Consider the following 18,613-nt stretch of genomic DNA (forward strand, 5'->3'; position numbering starts at 1 on the left):
TCTCAAAGTATTCTGTTTCTAGAGTCTGCAACTATGGATAACAAAACAATTTCCTAGCTGTTCCTTGAAATATCTTTTTTTTTTTCCTTTTTTTTTTTTCAGCTAATCAAGTTTATTACAAAACTGTGCAAAGACTATCACAGTAGACTATCCAAAGGTGGAACTTTAAATGGAAACCCTCCTTCCAGTTCCACATTTCATGCCATGAAAAACAGCTGCAAGGGTCCAATCCAGTTTTAATTTGCAAAATTAGGCTTAATGTGACTGTGTGTGTTTGACTATCTATAAGCATATATTTGAAGTTCGGAGAGTACTGTCAGGCTTATCTTTCTTTATGCTTAGTACTTTTAGAGTTGCAAGAACTGATTACAGAAGGTCCTAGGTCTCATGGAGACTTTGAAAAAAAAAAGGAGGCTTTTTATGTCTTGCTTTCCTTGCATTTATTGTTGGGCAATATAGTCTCAAGTTGGGTGGGAGGCAAAAGTCCAGGGTTGCACAAGACCATATATTTCCATTGCTGTTTTAGTAGATTAGCTTCTATGTGAAGAAAACATATGACATAGAGGAGGAGGGAAGAATTGCAGCAGTCTTCACTGATCCAGTTTTCAAAAACAACATACAAACTAGCAGCTGTTCCAAGTGGTAAATTACCTCTGTCTGCTCTTTAGGGAAACTGTTGGCAGATTTTTTTGCCCCACTCTTTGATATGCACCAGGTAGTCAAAGTAAAAATTCTGCCTTGGAGACCTGCGATTTTTACAAACGGCAAAGTCAAGTGGTCAAATGAAACTGGACGTAGCTCTGTCTGGAATTTGTGCAACTTCTGAGACAGCGTTGCTAACAGGACAGTGATGCACTAAAAGTCTGTTGAGTGGTGGCCAGTGCAGGCAGGACTTTCTCAAGGGTGTGGAGAAGGAGCAGAAATCTCAGGTCGCCTGTGAATTACAGGAAACGAATGGTGGGGCAGAAGGCAGGAGAACACGCAGCATATTCATGGGTGTGGAGTGGTACTGCCAAGGTTGGGGACGGAGGTTGCTTCCCTGTGGTAATTCCCTAGTGCCAGTGATGGAAACAGCTTTTTTAATACCTGGGTTTGTTTTCTCCTGGTTTATCAAAACACAGAGTGTTGCAACACAGTAAGGCATCACCTATACTTGTGCCTGTTTTCCACAAGAGAGATGAGGAAGGACTAAATCCAAATTCTCTTAACTGTGGCAGACTGCTGAGTGAAGTACATATTAATTTCATAAGAACAGCCACACCAGATGGGATTGAAGACCCATCCAGCCCAGCCTTGTCTCCTTTGATGGTAGCTAAAAACTTCTAGAAAAGAATAGATCAAGTGTGGGGCAAGAATTTCCCAGAATTGCCCCTGTACTGTCAACAATTCGTGTTCCACAGACTTCCTGAGCTAGTCTTTAGATTTTATTTTTTTTGGCCATATGTCTACACATTATCCATAGGAGACACTTGTAAGCTCCTAATATTTGCAACATCCTTGACTATGACTTAGCCACATGTTATGTGATTAACCACCTTTCTTTGGTTTCCAGCTGTTTGCTGCAATCAGGCCGCAGAGCACATCTGTGTAATTCTGAGGCATTAAGACACAAGTGATTAAATGTGGGCTACTTGCTTTAGTGGCCTTTCAGTATAAATGCCTTCATGTGGCATTGCTCTAAATAGAACCATTTCCTACACCCTCAGGGATGTTGCAATGCTCTCCCAGGAGAGCCGTGTTTGTCAGTCTAACCTAAAGGACTGGATTTGGGGCTTTTCTACCCCTCACGCGACAAACCAAGAGGCCATTCATCCCTCTGGCATGCCCCGTGGAGCCCCTATCGCAGTAAATCCATATGATAAAATTTGTGTGTACTAAACCTTGAATACTTTCATGCAAACCACTTAAGGGTAATTGTGAAAATAAACCAAATGAGACATAAGTAAATTGCAGGATACACAAAGAGTAGGAGTACGTAATTTATTTCATAATTGTTTCTGCATTGTTGTATTTGTCATAAGCATGTAATGCCATATCAGGCTTGAACAGATGTAGTAACCAGGCAAGTGGCACTGGTCCAAGAGAATAACGGGAGCTGTTCTATTTTGCCCAGTGCCTGTTTAAGGTAGGGTGTGTGCAGTTGGCATGACAGCTACATCTGAATGTTTTGTGCAGGAATCAATCCAATCTGTAGCAGACAAATGGGACAGAGTAGGGAACCGAGTTTGTTGATGTGATTAAAAAGTCCTCTGTTTACTTTTCTGTGTAAGAATGCTAGTTTTGAATGAACCGAGAAGTAGTTCTTCTGGCTGTTCAGCACAAGTAACTTTCCTTAATGCCCTTCTAATCCTGTTTTTATCTCCAAAGGACATTCAAAATGCAGTGTGTCTCTTACATTGTAAATAGGGCTTGCCACAAAAGAAAAGATTTGATGATGCCTGAATATCAGGCCTCACATGATTCTTATGACTTTGGAAAGAACTGGTGTGCGCTCAGCTCAGCTCTTTGGAAAATCCTGGTGTTATTCCTAAGACCCAGTTCTATACTCTTGGACTGTACCTTTGTCCTCATCTCTGTCCTACTGACTTAATTACTGCCTGTGTGTGGAGAAAGATTTGCGAAATGATGGGTAAAACTTATGCCAGGAGACCTTGCTGCTGTGAGAATTTTATAAAGTATAAATGGTGAGGGTAAAGATGGTTGTCAAGGCAAAAGTTAGGAGTATAATTCATGTGGGGATGCCATGCGCTCTATGTTGGAGTCACGGTGTGAGGAAGAAAATAGCTTTTTGGAACTAGTATATATATTTTTTTTTTAATTGCAAGGGACATTGGCAATGATTTGACTGTATTTAAATGTAAGCAGGATATGTGAATCTTTTATTTTGCCGTCTGTGGTTCCTGGCTTGGGTGGGCAGGAATGATCCATTAAACACAGAGGGAAATTTGCTGTGGAGACTGTCTGAACTCCTTCAAGACAGCTCCAGCTGAACTGGGAAAGAATCAGCTGTTCTGTTAAGGTCAGGTCAACCGCATGATTTGATGCCGCTTGTGTGCTTAAATATAAAGTGCTGGGGTTTTCAGCATTGAGGTCCAGTAATTCTAAGAAATATGAATGGTAAAGTTAAATTTAGGGCAAGGTTTTATGTTGCGGTACATTAAATTCTGTGGAATTCATGTTCATTAAGGTTAATAAGTTTGCATAAAAGGTAATGAACAAGCACATTTACATGGGTGTTCATTCTCTGGTTTAAAAATATGATGTGTGTAGAGAGCTGTTGAACAGTATGTGTGTAGAGGGAACAAAAGCCACTTATTTTAAATCCCCCTTGAAAATGAATTAGAAAAATTCTGCAATTACCAACCTAATTTACACAATCTGACCACAGTGGGTATTTCCTAAAAAAACACAAGTATCAGTCACCTACACAATGTTCAGCTCCAATCATCTGTGCAATACAGGACTTATTTTCACTTTCTTCAGCCTTTCCAATTTTGTGGTAGTGGCACAGCAGTAGATAGTGTCTGGAATTTGACAGCTGCTTACAAAATCCTTTCAATTTCCTCTTGAGAATGTGAGGGCAGACACAACTTCACCCTAAAAAAGCTCTGGGAACATAACTAAGGGCATAAGCCCTAACACACAGACAAGTTTTTGAATAAGCTGTGTCCAGCAAGTGAGGTAGATGTGCTGGCAGAACAAAAATGTTCCTTATGGATCTGCAGTCTTTGCCGTGGCTTCTCACAGCACGAATCTCCAGGGTAGCTTTCCAGAGGGATGCAAGCAGCAGTGTTGTTGCTGTCATGCTCCACTGCACCCCCTCACCAAAGATGCAACTCTTCCTGACAGCAAAGAGTTTCTTATCTTAGAAAAAAATGCTGTCCTGGGCAAAATAATGTTTGTTTGTTTGTTTGTTTGCTTTTTTTTTTTGCTTTATTTTTAAATCTGCTTTCACGTTGCTATTTGAGTAACACAACTGAGTCAGGGAGCAAATTTCTTCCATGTTCCTAGATGACTTGACGCTTTTTTACTATTCTGAATATAGATAAAACTAAATATTTGCTGATGTGGAAAAAGTCTTTTTCTATTCCTTATACAGGTAAAAACTTAAGATTTTTTTATGCCACTCTTTAATGCATGTTTCAGAAGCATGAAGGAATCCAATCTGAATTGCAGCTTCTTCAGGTCCTGAATGTCAAGCAAAGGGTTTTAAGCACATAAAGATAAGAAAAACATAGATGTGATTTATCCTGCTCTGGATAAACTTAGCCAGAAAGGAAATAAATTCTCAGTGTCTGAAACCACAGGATATTTACAGCAGGGTTCTGTTACTGAAGTTGAAGTGTATGGGCACTGTCAGTCAGTATAGCAGATCAAAAATTCAGATTATTTTATTGTTAGTTTCTGAGTTTTGTAAATACAGTTAGACTATTTAACTTCCTGGGTAGGTGTTAAAGTAGAAGACGATAGCTATTTTCTAAACTGTAAGCCATTATGTAGAATTTGAATGATTCTGACCCTCTTTGAATTGATGCACTTCAACAGAATCATCTAAAGCTTCAGAGAGCAACACTCAAATGCTGAGCCAACCTAAGGCATTCCTGGTGCAGTTAGTAATGGTGTTAAAGCTCCAAACAGATGATAAACTTCAATGTCCATGTCTAAGAGCACTGTAAAAACTCTACTTGTTCTGGAAGTGACACCTTGCTTTCCTAAACAGAGAAGCATGAAGCCAAACTAGAATGGTGTAACTGTGATGTTACTAATTGTATTGGGATTGCTACAGATGTGAACCTGGGCTTTTTCTTACTTGCAGAGTGGTCAGTATGAACTGGAAAAAGCCATTTGTGTTTCAAAATCAGTGCCATCAGTCAGGGATACCAGTAAGCTCATACTTTAAGTTCATAACCCATGAGCTCACTCAGCCATGTAGGTTCAACCGGCTTTTTGTCTGGCTTAGACTTTTATATGCTTACATCACTTCTAAAAATGACATTTATTTGAGGAAGTTCTTGAGCGTTTTATCTTAAATCATAATTATTTTTCTGCTTTATTCTGCAATCCATCTCCACATTAAACTAGGGTTTTGTCTAAGTAGGTCTTTAAGATATGGCAGCTCTGATGTTGCTCATTTCAATCTTCAGTTTTCTATCCAACCACAACATTACTAGGGGGATAAGTGTGTGTAAGGGGGTACTTGTACTTTCACATACACCTCAGCTGTCATCAAAAGATGTGACTAAAACCTTCAATGTATAAAAATCCTCCAGAGCAAGCAAGTGGACAATTCAGTCTCAAAAATAATTTGTCTAACAACACTGTAAACCCCTCCAAGAAAAGTAGAATGTCAGGAGAAATGGCAGCCAAACTTGATCAGAACCTGCTACCCAGTTCCTGTCCATTGCTGGATTTAAGGCATGTAATGCCTTCCTACCATTGCAATTACTGCTACTTATGTGCCATGTAAGGAAAACTTTGCTAATATTTAAGAGACGGTGACTCGTAAATAGGGTGTGCCTTTGGAAAAACCCTGAAATGAAAAACTGCAATTGCACAGAAGGAGGGAGAACTGGTATTTTCCATCGTTCAGTAAGCTGTTCACAGAAAATGCTGATGAGTTCATTCAAGGGACAAGTATTTAGTATTTACATGTATGGCAATCATGAGACAAAAGCAACTGCAGACTACGTTCACTTGTAGTTTAATTCTATTGACTTCATTGAAGCAACTTCTATGTTGAACTGTACTGTTTAATATCAGTATAAACAGGAAATTTGAGACTGTTTTCTAATAATGCAAGGGTAATGTTTCACACCTTGTGACTGAGATATATTGTATGTCATGTGGGGCAGGGCAGAAAGTCATTGGAAGAGTAGACAATTCAGATCACGGGAAAAATCCCATGAGATTTAAGAACTCTTATACTGCAAACTTTGTCATGACACAGCTACTGAAGAAGAGCTCTGGAGAAGTCTTCCTCTTCACTATCAGCTTACCTACTCTTTAACTACCCCACATTCCCTCGCAGGATGTGAAAATAATTTGATAATATAGAAAAGATTTTTCAAACCACCAACGGCCTGTTGTAGTTTTGTACAGAAAAGAGTGCTGAGGTACAGCTTGGTGGCAAAACGAAAACAGCAGGACTTTGCTGTAGTGCAACCCAGATGCAACCCTTCTGCTAGAAAAGTTTGTATCGAGTGAAAATAAAAAGAAGTGAGATCAGAAGTTTGGTGGAAATTTATGTCTTGTTATGTGCTTTACTGTATGTCTCAGTAGGAAGCTTATCTCAGCTGGATGGTAAGAGAAAAAGCAGTGGGCGAATTTGGTGTTCTGTTTAGGATAAATGGATTGGCAAAGAACACAATTGCCAATACATTTTTTTATTCAAATCCCTGCAATGTTTCATTTCATTGACAAGAGCAGAATTTTGTATCTGTAAGAAAGATTCCTGAAAATGCTGATCTGCTGATTTGAAGAAGTAGGAAGACAGTGTTATAGTGTTATATAGCAAAAGAAACGGGAAGACCTTGCTCAAAATTCCGGGATATTTATGACTTCAGTTTCCCCATCACTAAACCACAGGTGGCAGTAGTTCTTTACCTCCTGTAGAGTGGAGATTTGGTTCTTCATTATAGCAGGCTCCGAAGTTTTCTAAGAAAAAAATCTTTTTGGTCGCACACATCAGTGTGGAGCTCCATCAGTGTACTCATGTGATATAGAGAAATGTGGCCTGCTGTATGCAGTGGTTTGGGGGTGTTGTTGTTGAAGTATGGCATTTTATCAAAAAGACAAAACTCTAGCGGACAGTCAAATAATCTGGGTATTTTCACTGTATAGGGAAGTAGAACAGCAGGCTGGCAAAGCCTTTTTGGTGTATATACTTATTCCTCCCAGTTAAAGTAGCTGGTCTAATAAAGGTATTAGTGTTACCAATAGGTTAATAAGGATGTTATCACCAAGAAATCTTGTCTTGAAAACCAATAGACGTTTGTTCACTCTGACATAGAGTGACACACTGGACAGAAGAGCCCCTTCCACACCCTGGGTGCTGGAATTCAAAATGTAAAAATGAATCCCCAAATCGCATTTATTTTCTGACTTTGACTGAGTATATAAATGAGGAATTACATGCATATTCATCATTTTAATTTCATACAGAACGTAGGCTATTTTTATTCAGCGTGCCCCAAGCCTGAAAGGTGACTTTCTATGACTTTACTATTTTCCTTGCAGTGAATCAGTATTTCCCACATAATTTCCTACATCTGGAATCAGAATGGCACATTTCCTTGTGACGTATGATGACATGGGTAACAATTTAGAGTGCCAAAACTAATGCTCTAATTAGTCAGGCCAGTGCAGACAGGAGCAGGAAGATTCCACACCCTTTAAGGAATCTTTACTGTTTCATTCTTTTCCAGATTTCCTTCTTGGTTTCTCACCCTTCTTTCTCTTCCTTTTAGTCTGAACTTGTCCAGCTTCATTGGATCAGTTATCTTCATTAATCTCCTGTTCAGCTTTTCGAAGAAACTATTTCTATCAGCTCTTTCTGTGAAACCTGTATTACCTGAGATGGGATATAACATGTAGCTGAGAAGTAGAGCAACCTAGAATGCAGCCCATTGAAGGAAGTAAAAATGCTGCAACTAACTTTGCTGAGGTATTGATCTGAAGATTTATGCAAGGATTTCTCTTCTAGAATTATTGGTGCTTTCATTCTCATTAACTGGATCCATTTCAGAGTGCTGACCTCATTCATTTGCACATCATTTACCAGTCTTGCAGTCAACATGCTAAGCCTTTTAAATGCAGAAATCTTCTGGAGAAGATTAGTCCTGTTTTTTCATAGAACAATTTCTCCCATAATTCACAAGAATCTTAAAGTAGCTCATATTATTAAAGCCTCGAGTTATCTAAAGGTGGCACAGAGTGCAAAACGAAAGAGGATGCGACATCCTGAATATGGCTTTACAACACGGATTTCAGCTAGTCCGGTCTGAATGTGATCTCACCCTGGTACCATGCACTCACTGGCATACTCCCACAGCAGTGTTCAGTTTGTCCAGTCTTACATCAACTTGGCATTAGGGACAAGAACAAGAACGAGAAGTGCAGAAATCAGACTCTGCAGCTACCTTCCTTTTAAAAAAAAATATAGTGTTACGTGAGTGGTGCCATACTTCAGGCTCTTAAGTTTCCCTGTTGGCAGTGTGGTGTAATGTATATTTTTCTGCTGGCACCATTCGGTGTTAATATTTAAGTAGTGAGTGTCCAGGGAGCGCTGGCTAATTGTTTTCATTCTCCATGTCAATTTACTCAGGACCAATATGATCTCATAACTTGGCCTTGCTTTTTGTTGTTTTCATCTCAGTAACAACTTTATCACTGAGAAAGGGCAGATGGAAAAGATACCCTGAGATGGTGTCAGTCTGAATGCAGACAATTTGTTAGCGATGGGATGCAGTAGGTCAGGTTGAAGGTTGGGCTCGATGGACTGATTGGACTTTTCATAAAGACAGACAGGTTTCTTCTATCTGCTACGACTGCAGGTGCAATGGAAGTGCTGGGGTGAAAGCCCTCTTCCCTTTCTAAGGAACAGAAGACAAAACAACAGGCCATCAAGTTCTGAGGCCTCATTCAGTGGGGGCTACACATTTAGAAGTACAATCCAGGAACATACATGGGAAGTCCTTTTCCTCTTACTTGACACATGTTGGCAGAGATGACTCTAAGTTTCCATATACTTAGGTCTTTCCCACAATAAAAATAAAAATAAAAATAAAAATAAAAATAAAAATAAAAATAAAAATAAAAATAAAAATAAAAATAAAAATAAAAATAAAAATAAAAATAAAAATAAATAGTTGAAGGCAATAAGGGCATTACCAGTGTCCTAAGAATCTGCAGTACTAAGGATCTCAAATACTGAAGAATTAAATAGAAGTTACTTTTATTAGGCAAAGTATCCCCTTCTTGCCTTCTGGACCCAGCCGTTGTTTGCTCATCTGACTTAGAAAAACATTCTTCGTGTTCTGCATCTGATAGTCACATAGGAAACAAGCCTCAGGAGACTTTTCTGTGCTGTTGAGGATAACATTTTATCTCCTCTGGTTTCTCCTTCCTGACATTTTTTTTGGAAGAAGGCAGAAAAACTATTCCAGAGGTGATTAAGCAACGCATTTCAAGGCTGATAGAAGTGTCTGTCAATTGAATAAACCATACTGAACTGCATGCTGGTTCCAGGAACAAGAAAACTCAATTCAAATCAGAGGAAAAATGTTTCTGAAATTGTATGTTTTCTGTAGTTTACTTGACATGATTAATTCAAGGAGAATTTACGCACCACTCCTAACACGGTTCCAGTGCACAGTAATGGTGCAATCTTTCAGGTTATTTTCATTCTTCCTCATCATGCTATGGTGTTTCTAAGTCATCCTTCCACAGTGGAAACTATAGTTTCCTTTTTTTTTCATGCTGACATTGCCATTCATATGACCAATCTAGAATATGAAATCAGCAGCATGAGGATCGTAGCATTGACTCAGCATACTTTGTGAAACAAACTGCTTTGTTTTATTGCCTGTTTCATTTCCGTAGGTGTATAGGGGAGATTTTCTGAGCTCTTCACACGCAAGCTGACAAGTATCCTGTAAATGTCATGGCATTTCAATAGCCTTAGGACAAAAGCAGAAGAGCAGCTGCATCACCATCTCATTACAGGTTCACCTAGAACAATATCTTGACACCCACTGTGACCAATAAGGAATGCTTAGGAAAGAATAGAGAAAACATATAAAGATACTTTACACTTTTAATATTCCACTGTATTTTTCTAGATGTCAAGAATTTGCAGCTGAGGAACTTCTTGAGCCAAACAGAGCATCTCTGTATTGAGTAGGCCTTATAGGATTTTCAGTGATGAATTTGCTTAATCACTGTCTGACCCCCTGTAAACATTTAGTATCCACAGAATGGTGTAGCAAAAATCCCACAGTTTAACTATTAGATGTAAGGAGAACACATTCCTTTAGTTTCTCCTGAATCTGCCACTGGCTGCCTTCATTATTTTTTTTTGGCCATATTTCTTTTAGATTGAAAGCAGTGACTTCCTTGTTCACTTTATGCATGCCATTTGCAACATTACAAAATTTTGTCACATCTCTTTTCTAGGCTGAAGAGGTGTATTCTACTTGGTTGTTTCCCCTCCCATAACCCTTATCATCCTCTGAACCTTATCTACATTTACCGTACAGACAGACTGATGCCCTTCCTGCTCTCTGCTTCCCACTGTTAGCTGGATCGCCTCCCAGTTCTTTGGAACCAGGGTATTTCAAAACTGTAGCTTGTGCCTGTTCTCATTTGCAGTGCAACACCTGCATGATGATCAAAGTGCCATCAACACTGCCAGCTCTCACACATCCTCTCCCCGGTGACTGCTGCATGTGGAGTGATGCTTGGCAGCTTGTGTGCTGACTTCGGGGAAATGGTTTGTGTTACGTATTGCAGGTCATGCTAGTGCATTCCTATAGTGTTGTGGGTTTGTGGTTGCTATTTTGTTTTGTTTTAATTTAGGCATTGCTGGTATTTTTACATGTATATTTCCAACTTTTTCTCCTAAGTGCAGCCTCCTCACAGTACGGTGAAATCCTTGCAGAACCGGTTCAAGGCTTCTCAGCCATGTAAACAAAACTGATTTTTGCTGTCCTAAGGAAGAGGAACCAGGACTGGAGCTGGGCCAGGAGGGTCTTGCTAGGGGAAGGAAAGGGGATGTTGTGGGCAGACAAAGAGCTTGGGGTAACCCTGGCAGAAAGCTTGCTATGCCTTGCTGGTCTCTGTGGGTGGGAAGTCCTCCCCCCCGCATAGCTGTCAGTCCTGCATGCTCTGATTTCTCTTTCAGCAGCTTGCCTGACTTTCCAGGAAACAGACCCAGGGCCTTGCTACTGTCCCCAGCACGCTTCTTCCAGCCAAGTACTACTTTGTCTGTGGTTTAAGTTGACCTTGACTACTCAGCTGTTTCCTTGAGGCACTTTTTATGTATCCTTTCAGCCACTGAATTGTTGGTATCACTATGTGAAAACAGAAGATGTGGGCCTTCTGATGTTTTGCTTTCACCTTGGAGGGTAACCAAAGGCATTTTTGTGGGATTTTTCAGTGTATTTTCAGATCCGCTAGGTATGCAGAGGTCTGGGTTTTGGGTTTGTGAATTGGCCTTCGTACCAGTTCACTTCAGGGCTGCAGGTTTTGTCTTCTGTGCAATCTGGAGGTGTTCAGGCATAATAGAGGCTTGATCTGCATGTCAGCTGCTCATCCTATTGGAATAACTAGTTTTAAAGAAATACCCCTCTAGGGTCTTAATGCTTAAGTTGCTTTTGTACTTTTTCCAAAATATTTTATTTATGACAACATAATTTTGTCATTTGGACATCCCTCATTTTTATGTAACTGATCACCAAAAGGCTGCTGTTGCTATGAAGGTCACAAAATACTAAAGGGACAAAGTTTTGTGACTTTGCTGCAGTGTCTTACCTAACAGTACATAAAATACAGATTGCTTTCCTTGACATAGCCACAGAGCAAACACCTTTCCATCCCACTGGCTGCATTATCAAGGGCAAAAAGCTCAAAATGACAGCCAGTACGAAGAATACCTACATGAAAATGGACTTTTTCTCGTATTATTTTTCCTCAGAAATCCTCATAAATAGAGGGTATCTGAAGCACACCCTCTGTTTCTGGAACGTAAGAACTGAAGTGAGGAGAGCTCCCTCCTGCTCTCCTCATTTCACTAAGAGGTTTGTCCCCCACTTTCAGCTTAGAGAAGAGGAGACTGAGGTGCAACCTCATGGCAGCCTGCAGCTTCCTCCCGAGGGGAGTGGAGGGGCCGAAGCTGAGCTTTGCTCCCTGGGAACAGCAACATGATCCTTGTGGGTACCTCTTAGCTCAGGATATTCTAGGATTCTAATTCCCATATCCCACTGAATGCTAAAAATATGCCTGTAGCTGTGTCACATTTAGGCTGGAGTGCAACATTCTTTTGTCACAGATGATGAAAGACCAAAAGATTTGCCACAGGATTGTTTTTCTGCTTCTTGACACATTTCATTTACCATCACAGAGACCAGAAGTTCTTTCCCTGAGAGTTAAGCCACATCTCAAAGAAATATTGCAGCTCTGTGCCTACATCCTGTCTTGCATCATAAAAACAAGTCTTGTTTTCATTCACATCAATAATCTTTGTAAGGCAGACTGTTTACAAAGGTCTGTTATGTGTGGATGACCATCTACAACAAATAAAATGCCAGTCAAACAACCACAACAAACTGTGTTTTTAAAATCAGCATCATCATTTCATGCCAAGATGAAGATTTTATCCAGAAGATTATTATTTATGTGCAAGAAAGATTAGCTTAAATCAAAGAAGACACAGGGAAGAACTCAGAGAGTGCCTAGAAGACTTCATGTTCTGCAAAGAGATGAAATGGGTTTACATTGTCGAGAGGAGCTATGGGGACTTTTTACAGATACCTTAATGGAAAAGACCTATTAATGCAGCGGGATAGAAATGGAAAAACATCAAGAGATTTTGCATCAGTGCTGGGTGAAAGTACATTAGAAGTTAGAAGAACTTTTCAAGTATCTGCAAGAATCCTTCCAATGGTAGAAACCTTAATTAAATCTTTTTAAGATGATGTCCCAGAGAGGTGAAGCAACATCTGGTACATCTGGTACCAGATGTGTTTTTGTTTCTTATGGGCTTGGAAGAAGATTCACTTGCTGTTTCTGTGTCATAGTAATGCTGTATTAATCTTCTGTGTCATTGCAGCCACTGACTGTCTGCAGAGATAAAAACTGGAATCCACGATAGCACTTTTGGGTGCATAGAATCACACAAAACTGTGTTTATCAGACATTTTTCACTAACAACTCCTACTGCAATGTGAATATACACTTCATGTACCAACATGTGCTTTTGGCAAAGTAAACTGATCAGAAAGCTACCTCATGTCCAGTACAGCTGAAATAAACATTCTTTTAATCCAAATACTGATAAAAGTATCAACCATTTTGCTTCTAACTAATTGACTAGATCAGCATATTTTTCAGTATATTTGGAAAGAAATTCTTGCTGAGCTATCTTTTCAATTACATTTACATGTAAGTGTTAGTGGCAAACCTGTTCTTTTGTTTTGTTCTTTCATTTATTGAGTAGTCAGATAGATCTTAAATAGCCCCTCATGCTAAACAGCTGAGAAGTGAGCTCTCAGCTGTGTTTGGAGACCAACAATGTTAGTATTCAGTGACAATATCATGATCTCTTACATGCATAAGAACCAAAAATACATCTGTGTTCAGATGGGGAAAGGGGACTTCTCACTTTGAAAACAAAATAGTATTCAAATATGTTATTTAAATGCCTTTCACCAAGTCTTTCTGTACTGAAAATAAATGTAAAATCTATTTTTTCCCTGTAAGAACAGCACAGCAATTCAGAAAATTATATACACTCTTGTATTTATTATAAATTTTGTTTTACATTTCAGCCCCTGGTGCATTATGAATAAAGCCTCACAATGGCTTGCAGGTGGCAAAACTCTGAGCACATCTGAAACATTAAGATATTTCATACACATTTTCTTTACAGTTGAAGGCTTCTGAAAACCTAAAAACCTTTTATAGAGAAGAACCCTTTTGAAATTGATAGTATTATTGCAGTCATGCTTGGTGACAAAAACCAAAATAACTATGATTATGGTTTTAAGGTTAGAGATGTATTTAATGACCATGAGACAAAAAAAAAAAAAAAAAAGGTTTTAAACACTAAAATCTTACAGCATTTGTTTCACTTCAATTGATCATATTGCCTCTAAGCAAGCTGCTTACTGATATCAAGAAATTCCTTTTTTCCTCTGTCTCTCTCTTTCTTTTTAATACATTCACTTAGAATCTCCTTTGGTTAATTCCTTATTAGTTTGAAAACTGCAGCTTTCTTAAACTAGACAAAACCCTACTTTGTAGTTCTTCTGAACGAAGCTTACAGATGACTTAAGCTTACAGATGACTTGGTATTACCACCAGTTTGGTGACGGCTACCTCCTTGGTGTAGCTAAACCTGTGCAAGTGTTTCCAGCTGAGTGATGCGATGCTAGGCTAGGGCTTGGCTAGAATATTGCTTTAAATGCTCTGCGGTTAAGCACAGTATAAAATTTTGTGATAAAATATGAGAAGTTGCTTGTGTTGTGGCAGCCTACTGAGCCCAGCAGTCTCCTTTTGAAAATCAACAGTTTGTACATGGATAGAAGCGAAGACAGAAAAAAATGAGAGTAAGATGATGAATACCTAGCCCTGGAGACACTGAGAGGCTACTGGCATTTCCATGCAGCTTTTGCTTGTTTGCAGAGATGACTCTCTTTTCTTTACTGATGATGTTTCTTGGCTGAGCTGCAATGCAGACATTGTAATGAATTATCAGAAGGCACAACACAGTGATATTAATTTACAGACATCAGAAACAGTAAAAAACACTCACTCCTAGGGGGAAAAAAAAAAAAAAAAAAAAAAAAAAAAAAGAATTATTTTAGTTTTTGTTTCTTTTTAGTTGATTGTAGGTTTAAGTTGCACTAGTGGGAAGTCACTTGCAACTATTCTACACTAAGGTTCCCTGGATAGCTGTTGCATGCAATTTATCTCCGAGGAGATGCATCCATCCACAGCCACGAGGGAAGCCTGTCCTAGTGGTCAGCCTGACCAGCAAGGCAGTGCCAAGCAGTGCTCTTGTATTATTTCCAAGGCTCTCCCTCCAGAAAGCCCAAACATTGCCTGTGGCATTGTGGAGCTGAACACAAGCCCGAGGAATCCAAGACCAACATACTCATTGGAAATACAGGATGGATAACGTTTAGTGTGGTTGTTTGCTTTAAATTACAGAGATATATCCAGTAAGCCTTGTTCCTGCCTTGTCCAAAGATTGACTAATTCTAGTCCTTCCTTATTCCCAGCCTTGCATTTCTCAAATGGCTCTCAGAGACAGAGTGCCAAACATTGCCCTCACATTGATGTTTCTACCGGAGAAAACACCCTTTGGTGGAATAATTCCAGTTACTAGGTAATCCTGACAGCTACCTGTGCAGAATCCTGTTAATTATCATCTTCACCCATTTTGCCTGGGGATCTAAACAGATTTGCTGGCTGTTCTTCAGTGTTGCTCTGCAATGGAATGAACATTTCACTTTAATTAATGTTAGCACCAGAGGAGGCAAGCGGAGGACACAGAGAAGGCTGAAGGTTTCAAGCTTAAGGGCTGCCAACTCTTCAGCATTTACAAGCTGTGCCTTCCATCGCCTGCTGACTTTACTTACATGATTTCTACAGCCTTGCAGTGGGGGCCCTTGGGAATGATTTCCACGTTGGCCAGGTGCTTCGGCAGCATTAATCGTCTGATGTTCCGGATGCAGTGACACCGCAGCTCTGCCGCCAGCATCATCTCTGTGAGGAAACGAAAGGAAAGCTCATAATGTCTGCAGACTTTGCACAGGTAACAATGAATAAGCTCCTGTTGCTGCCACAATTCTCTTGGTGTCTCACAATATCAAGGACAGTGAAAGGCTACTGAAAGTTTGGGGGCCCTGTCTTAGGAGAGGAAGAAGAAGCTAGCCAAAGAGGCCGAAGGCTGCTCTCCATGAATACAGCCTGGAGGTGAAACCTGTTTGGGCTAAATTTCTGTGTTGGCACCTGGTGTGAGAGAGCCACAAATACATTTAGCTTAGAAGCTTGACCTCAGAATCAGGCTGCAGAGGAAGCCATGCGGTGTAAGTACTAGGAGCAAGAAATCTATCTGGCTTTGGGATGAAGTTTAATTGAATTGTTCCACATTCCCTACAGCTCCCAAGTCCACGGATCTGCTGTTGCCTGACAGTCCTTCCAGTCCCACATTTTCCTAGCAAAGCAAGAAAAATGTTAGCCCAGCTTTAAAGATTGGGCACAGAAAGGTGATGGAGTTTCCCAGGATCACAAGCCATAAACCCCAGAGCTCTCCCAGCTCCACCCTCTGCGGACACTGGGATAGGTTCCTGTTTTCAGGTCAGACAGCACAGGGTTAAAGTGTACAATCACAGCTCTCACATTTCTTCATTTTTCCTGCTAAGGCAAGCTAGAGCTGCAGCCTGCAATTCCTGACACTTGAACTGTGGAATCTAGTTGAAAGGGAAGTTCAGTACTTTTCAGGGCAGCATCAACAAGCAGCAAAGATAAGCTTCAGATAAACAGATGGTGGGGGGAGGACAGAGACTCTTACTGAGATGAGCAGGGCCACAGAAGCTGAAATCCCATTCAGTTCACCAGTTGTCTTTGGACAGTATTTACATCCTTAATACCATCCAGCTTTGCCCTTTACCTCACCCTGTGCTACTTCTTGTACCTTGATAAGATCATCCACCTATTTCCCTTCTTCACTTATCTTCCGGCCAGCTGAATCCTCCAGTGGTTCTTTTGGCTGACCAGCACCTCCCTCCCTACCTGACAGAAAGCAGAAACAAAAGCACTTGAAAGTCAAACACCAGGCAGCACAGAGCATCACTGCATAGCAGCAGCACCTTTTCTTCTTCAGGCTCAACAGAAGAAAGTAAATTTCCAAAGGTGGTGCCAGAGCTGGATGTGTATGATGATACCAGTGTCCTGTTAACCAGTTGTCCAGCCTGAAGATTGGTAACAGCTTATCCAGCTCTGTTCTGGCCCAGGAGGGACTGCACATGTGTGCCATCCCAGCGTGAAGCCAGGATACATGGACCTCCATGGTGCTGAGGCTTGGGAGCATTCCAGACCCCTAAACTTGGCAAACTTTCTGCCCACAAAATACTCTCTGGACTATCCCAGCAGACTTTGCTTTTGTTTACCCTCATGCTTCTCCGGGAAGAGCTTCTACAGATTGGTGGTGAATAGAAATAAATTAACTCAAATTAAGTTGAATATTCTGGGCTTTAAACTCAGGGGTTGTTATTATAAAAACAACGTGAGAAGTCATAGTAATGAAACATGCCGCAGTTATCGCAGGCTATAATTTCTCAAGCCTTGGTTCTAATCTCATTTTTCTCAGAATATTTAAGGGACAAGTTTTCAATGTTAGTGAATCTGCACTAGTAGAAGAATAATAGGAGATGAGAAATAGGCTCACTCTGACAGTTTGTGGACATCTTTATCTTGACCTGCTACCTTGAAGACAGTGTGAGTTTGGAAGTCCTACATACCTTGAAAATATTGTATAGTTCAACCATATTGCAGAAGAATTGAAATATAAAGGAAGATAAATTCAATTTTCTTACCAGGAAAGTTGCCCATAAAAGCAAGAATCAGGAGGGAGATTGCAATCTTGGTATCCATGACTGCTCTCTGTGCCTTCTTATGGTGAACTGAAAACAAACTCTTCTGTCTCCAGACCCACATGGGACTGCTGACACTGCTGCAGGATTTGTTTTGCAGGCACAAGTACATACAGATGCAATTGCTCTTGCTTCTGCCTTTTGCCACAACCAGAAGTAGTGGGAAAATCTGAGATGAAACATCTTCTGCTAACATACCTGTAAGTGAGCAGCAACCTGAAGCCCCTGGGCTTGCTCTGATTCCTTTAATTCCAATAAAACAGTAAAATACTAAAATGCTTTCTTTATGGAGTTGAACATTGTGTGCCTTGCCCTCTTTTACTTCAGCAGTGTCATTCAGAAGCGAGCGCAGTGGAATCAGTGGATGATGTTCAGACAAAGCTGATGTGAGAAGAGATTGAGACTCTGTCTGAGGTGAGACAGACAAATTGTGAGAGAGTAACGGAGAAATGTGTGAGATGCATGAGTATCTAAAGGCTGAGCTTTTCAAACATGCTGGCTGAAACAGTGAGGAAGATATGAAGCTTCATTTGCTGCTGACTTTTATAGCTCAGTACTTGCTTTGTTTTTGCTCAGTGAAATACAAGGCAGAATTAACTTGGTAACAGAACATAGGCAAAAATCTGGGTAATTGTATTATTGAGAAAGAATAAAAATAAAATAAAGATATTAAGGAGGTGTGAGTTTTCAACATGTCTGAATATTATGCTCTGTTTTAGAAAGAACTTAAAGCCATGTTTAACTTTGTCATTCGAGGTAGTAACAAAATAAGCTCTCCTTCCCTTCAAAGGGAACTAATAACGTGTGGTTCACTAAATGAGGATTTGATTTAATTGCGCAATACCACAGATACGCACACAAACCAGCTGTGGAAATGCTGGAAACAGCCACCTCACGGTCCCTCCTTTGCCCTCCTTGGTATTTCTCTCTTCTTCTCATTCAAGAGCAATTAATTCCTTCTTGTGAGTCCCTTTGGATTCGCAAGCACAAAGGGATTGTCCCTCTTTGTGCTTGTGTGTTTAACCCTTTTGAACATGCCTCTTTTTTTCAGATCTCTTCTTCCCACTTCTTTCTTTGTGTTCCTCCAGAGAGGAAAATGAGGGAAAAAAAAAAAAAAACAAAAGAAAGCATGTGTTCGCCACATGGCTAGTTGCTCTCCCCATGTCTATGACCAGACGTGTGCACTGCACGCTGCTTGCAATCCCAGTCCAGCCTTTTCTTCTGCCATAATGAATTGC

The 18,613-nt window shown here is 40.2% G+C and overlaps 1 protein-coding gene across 1 annotated transcript; it reads right to left on the minus strand.

Annotated features, from left to right (window-relative positions):
• Nucleotides 1–15,119: 15,119 nt before the first annotated feature.
• Nucleotides 15,120–17,376, minus strand: LOC309877811 (interleukin-8-like; the record flags this gene model as incomplete). Its single annotated transcript, XM_082759572.1, has 3 exons — nt 15,120–15,207; nt 15,360–15,486; nt 17,319–17,376. 3 exons carry the CDS (start codon nt 17,374–17,376, stop codon nt 15,120–15,122), a joined length of 273 nt encoding a protein of 90 aa, XP_082615698.1.
• Between the last annotated feature and the right edge of the window lie 1,237 nt (nt 17,377–18,613).

Source organism: Aythya marila (genome assembly GCF_965140915.1).
Source record: "Aythya marila genome assembly, chromosome: 4".
NCBI classification, from domain to species: Eukaryota; Metazoa; Chordata; class Aves; order Anseriformes; family Anatidae; genus Aythya; species Aythya marila.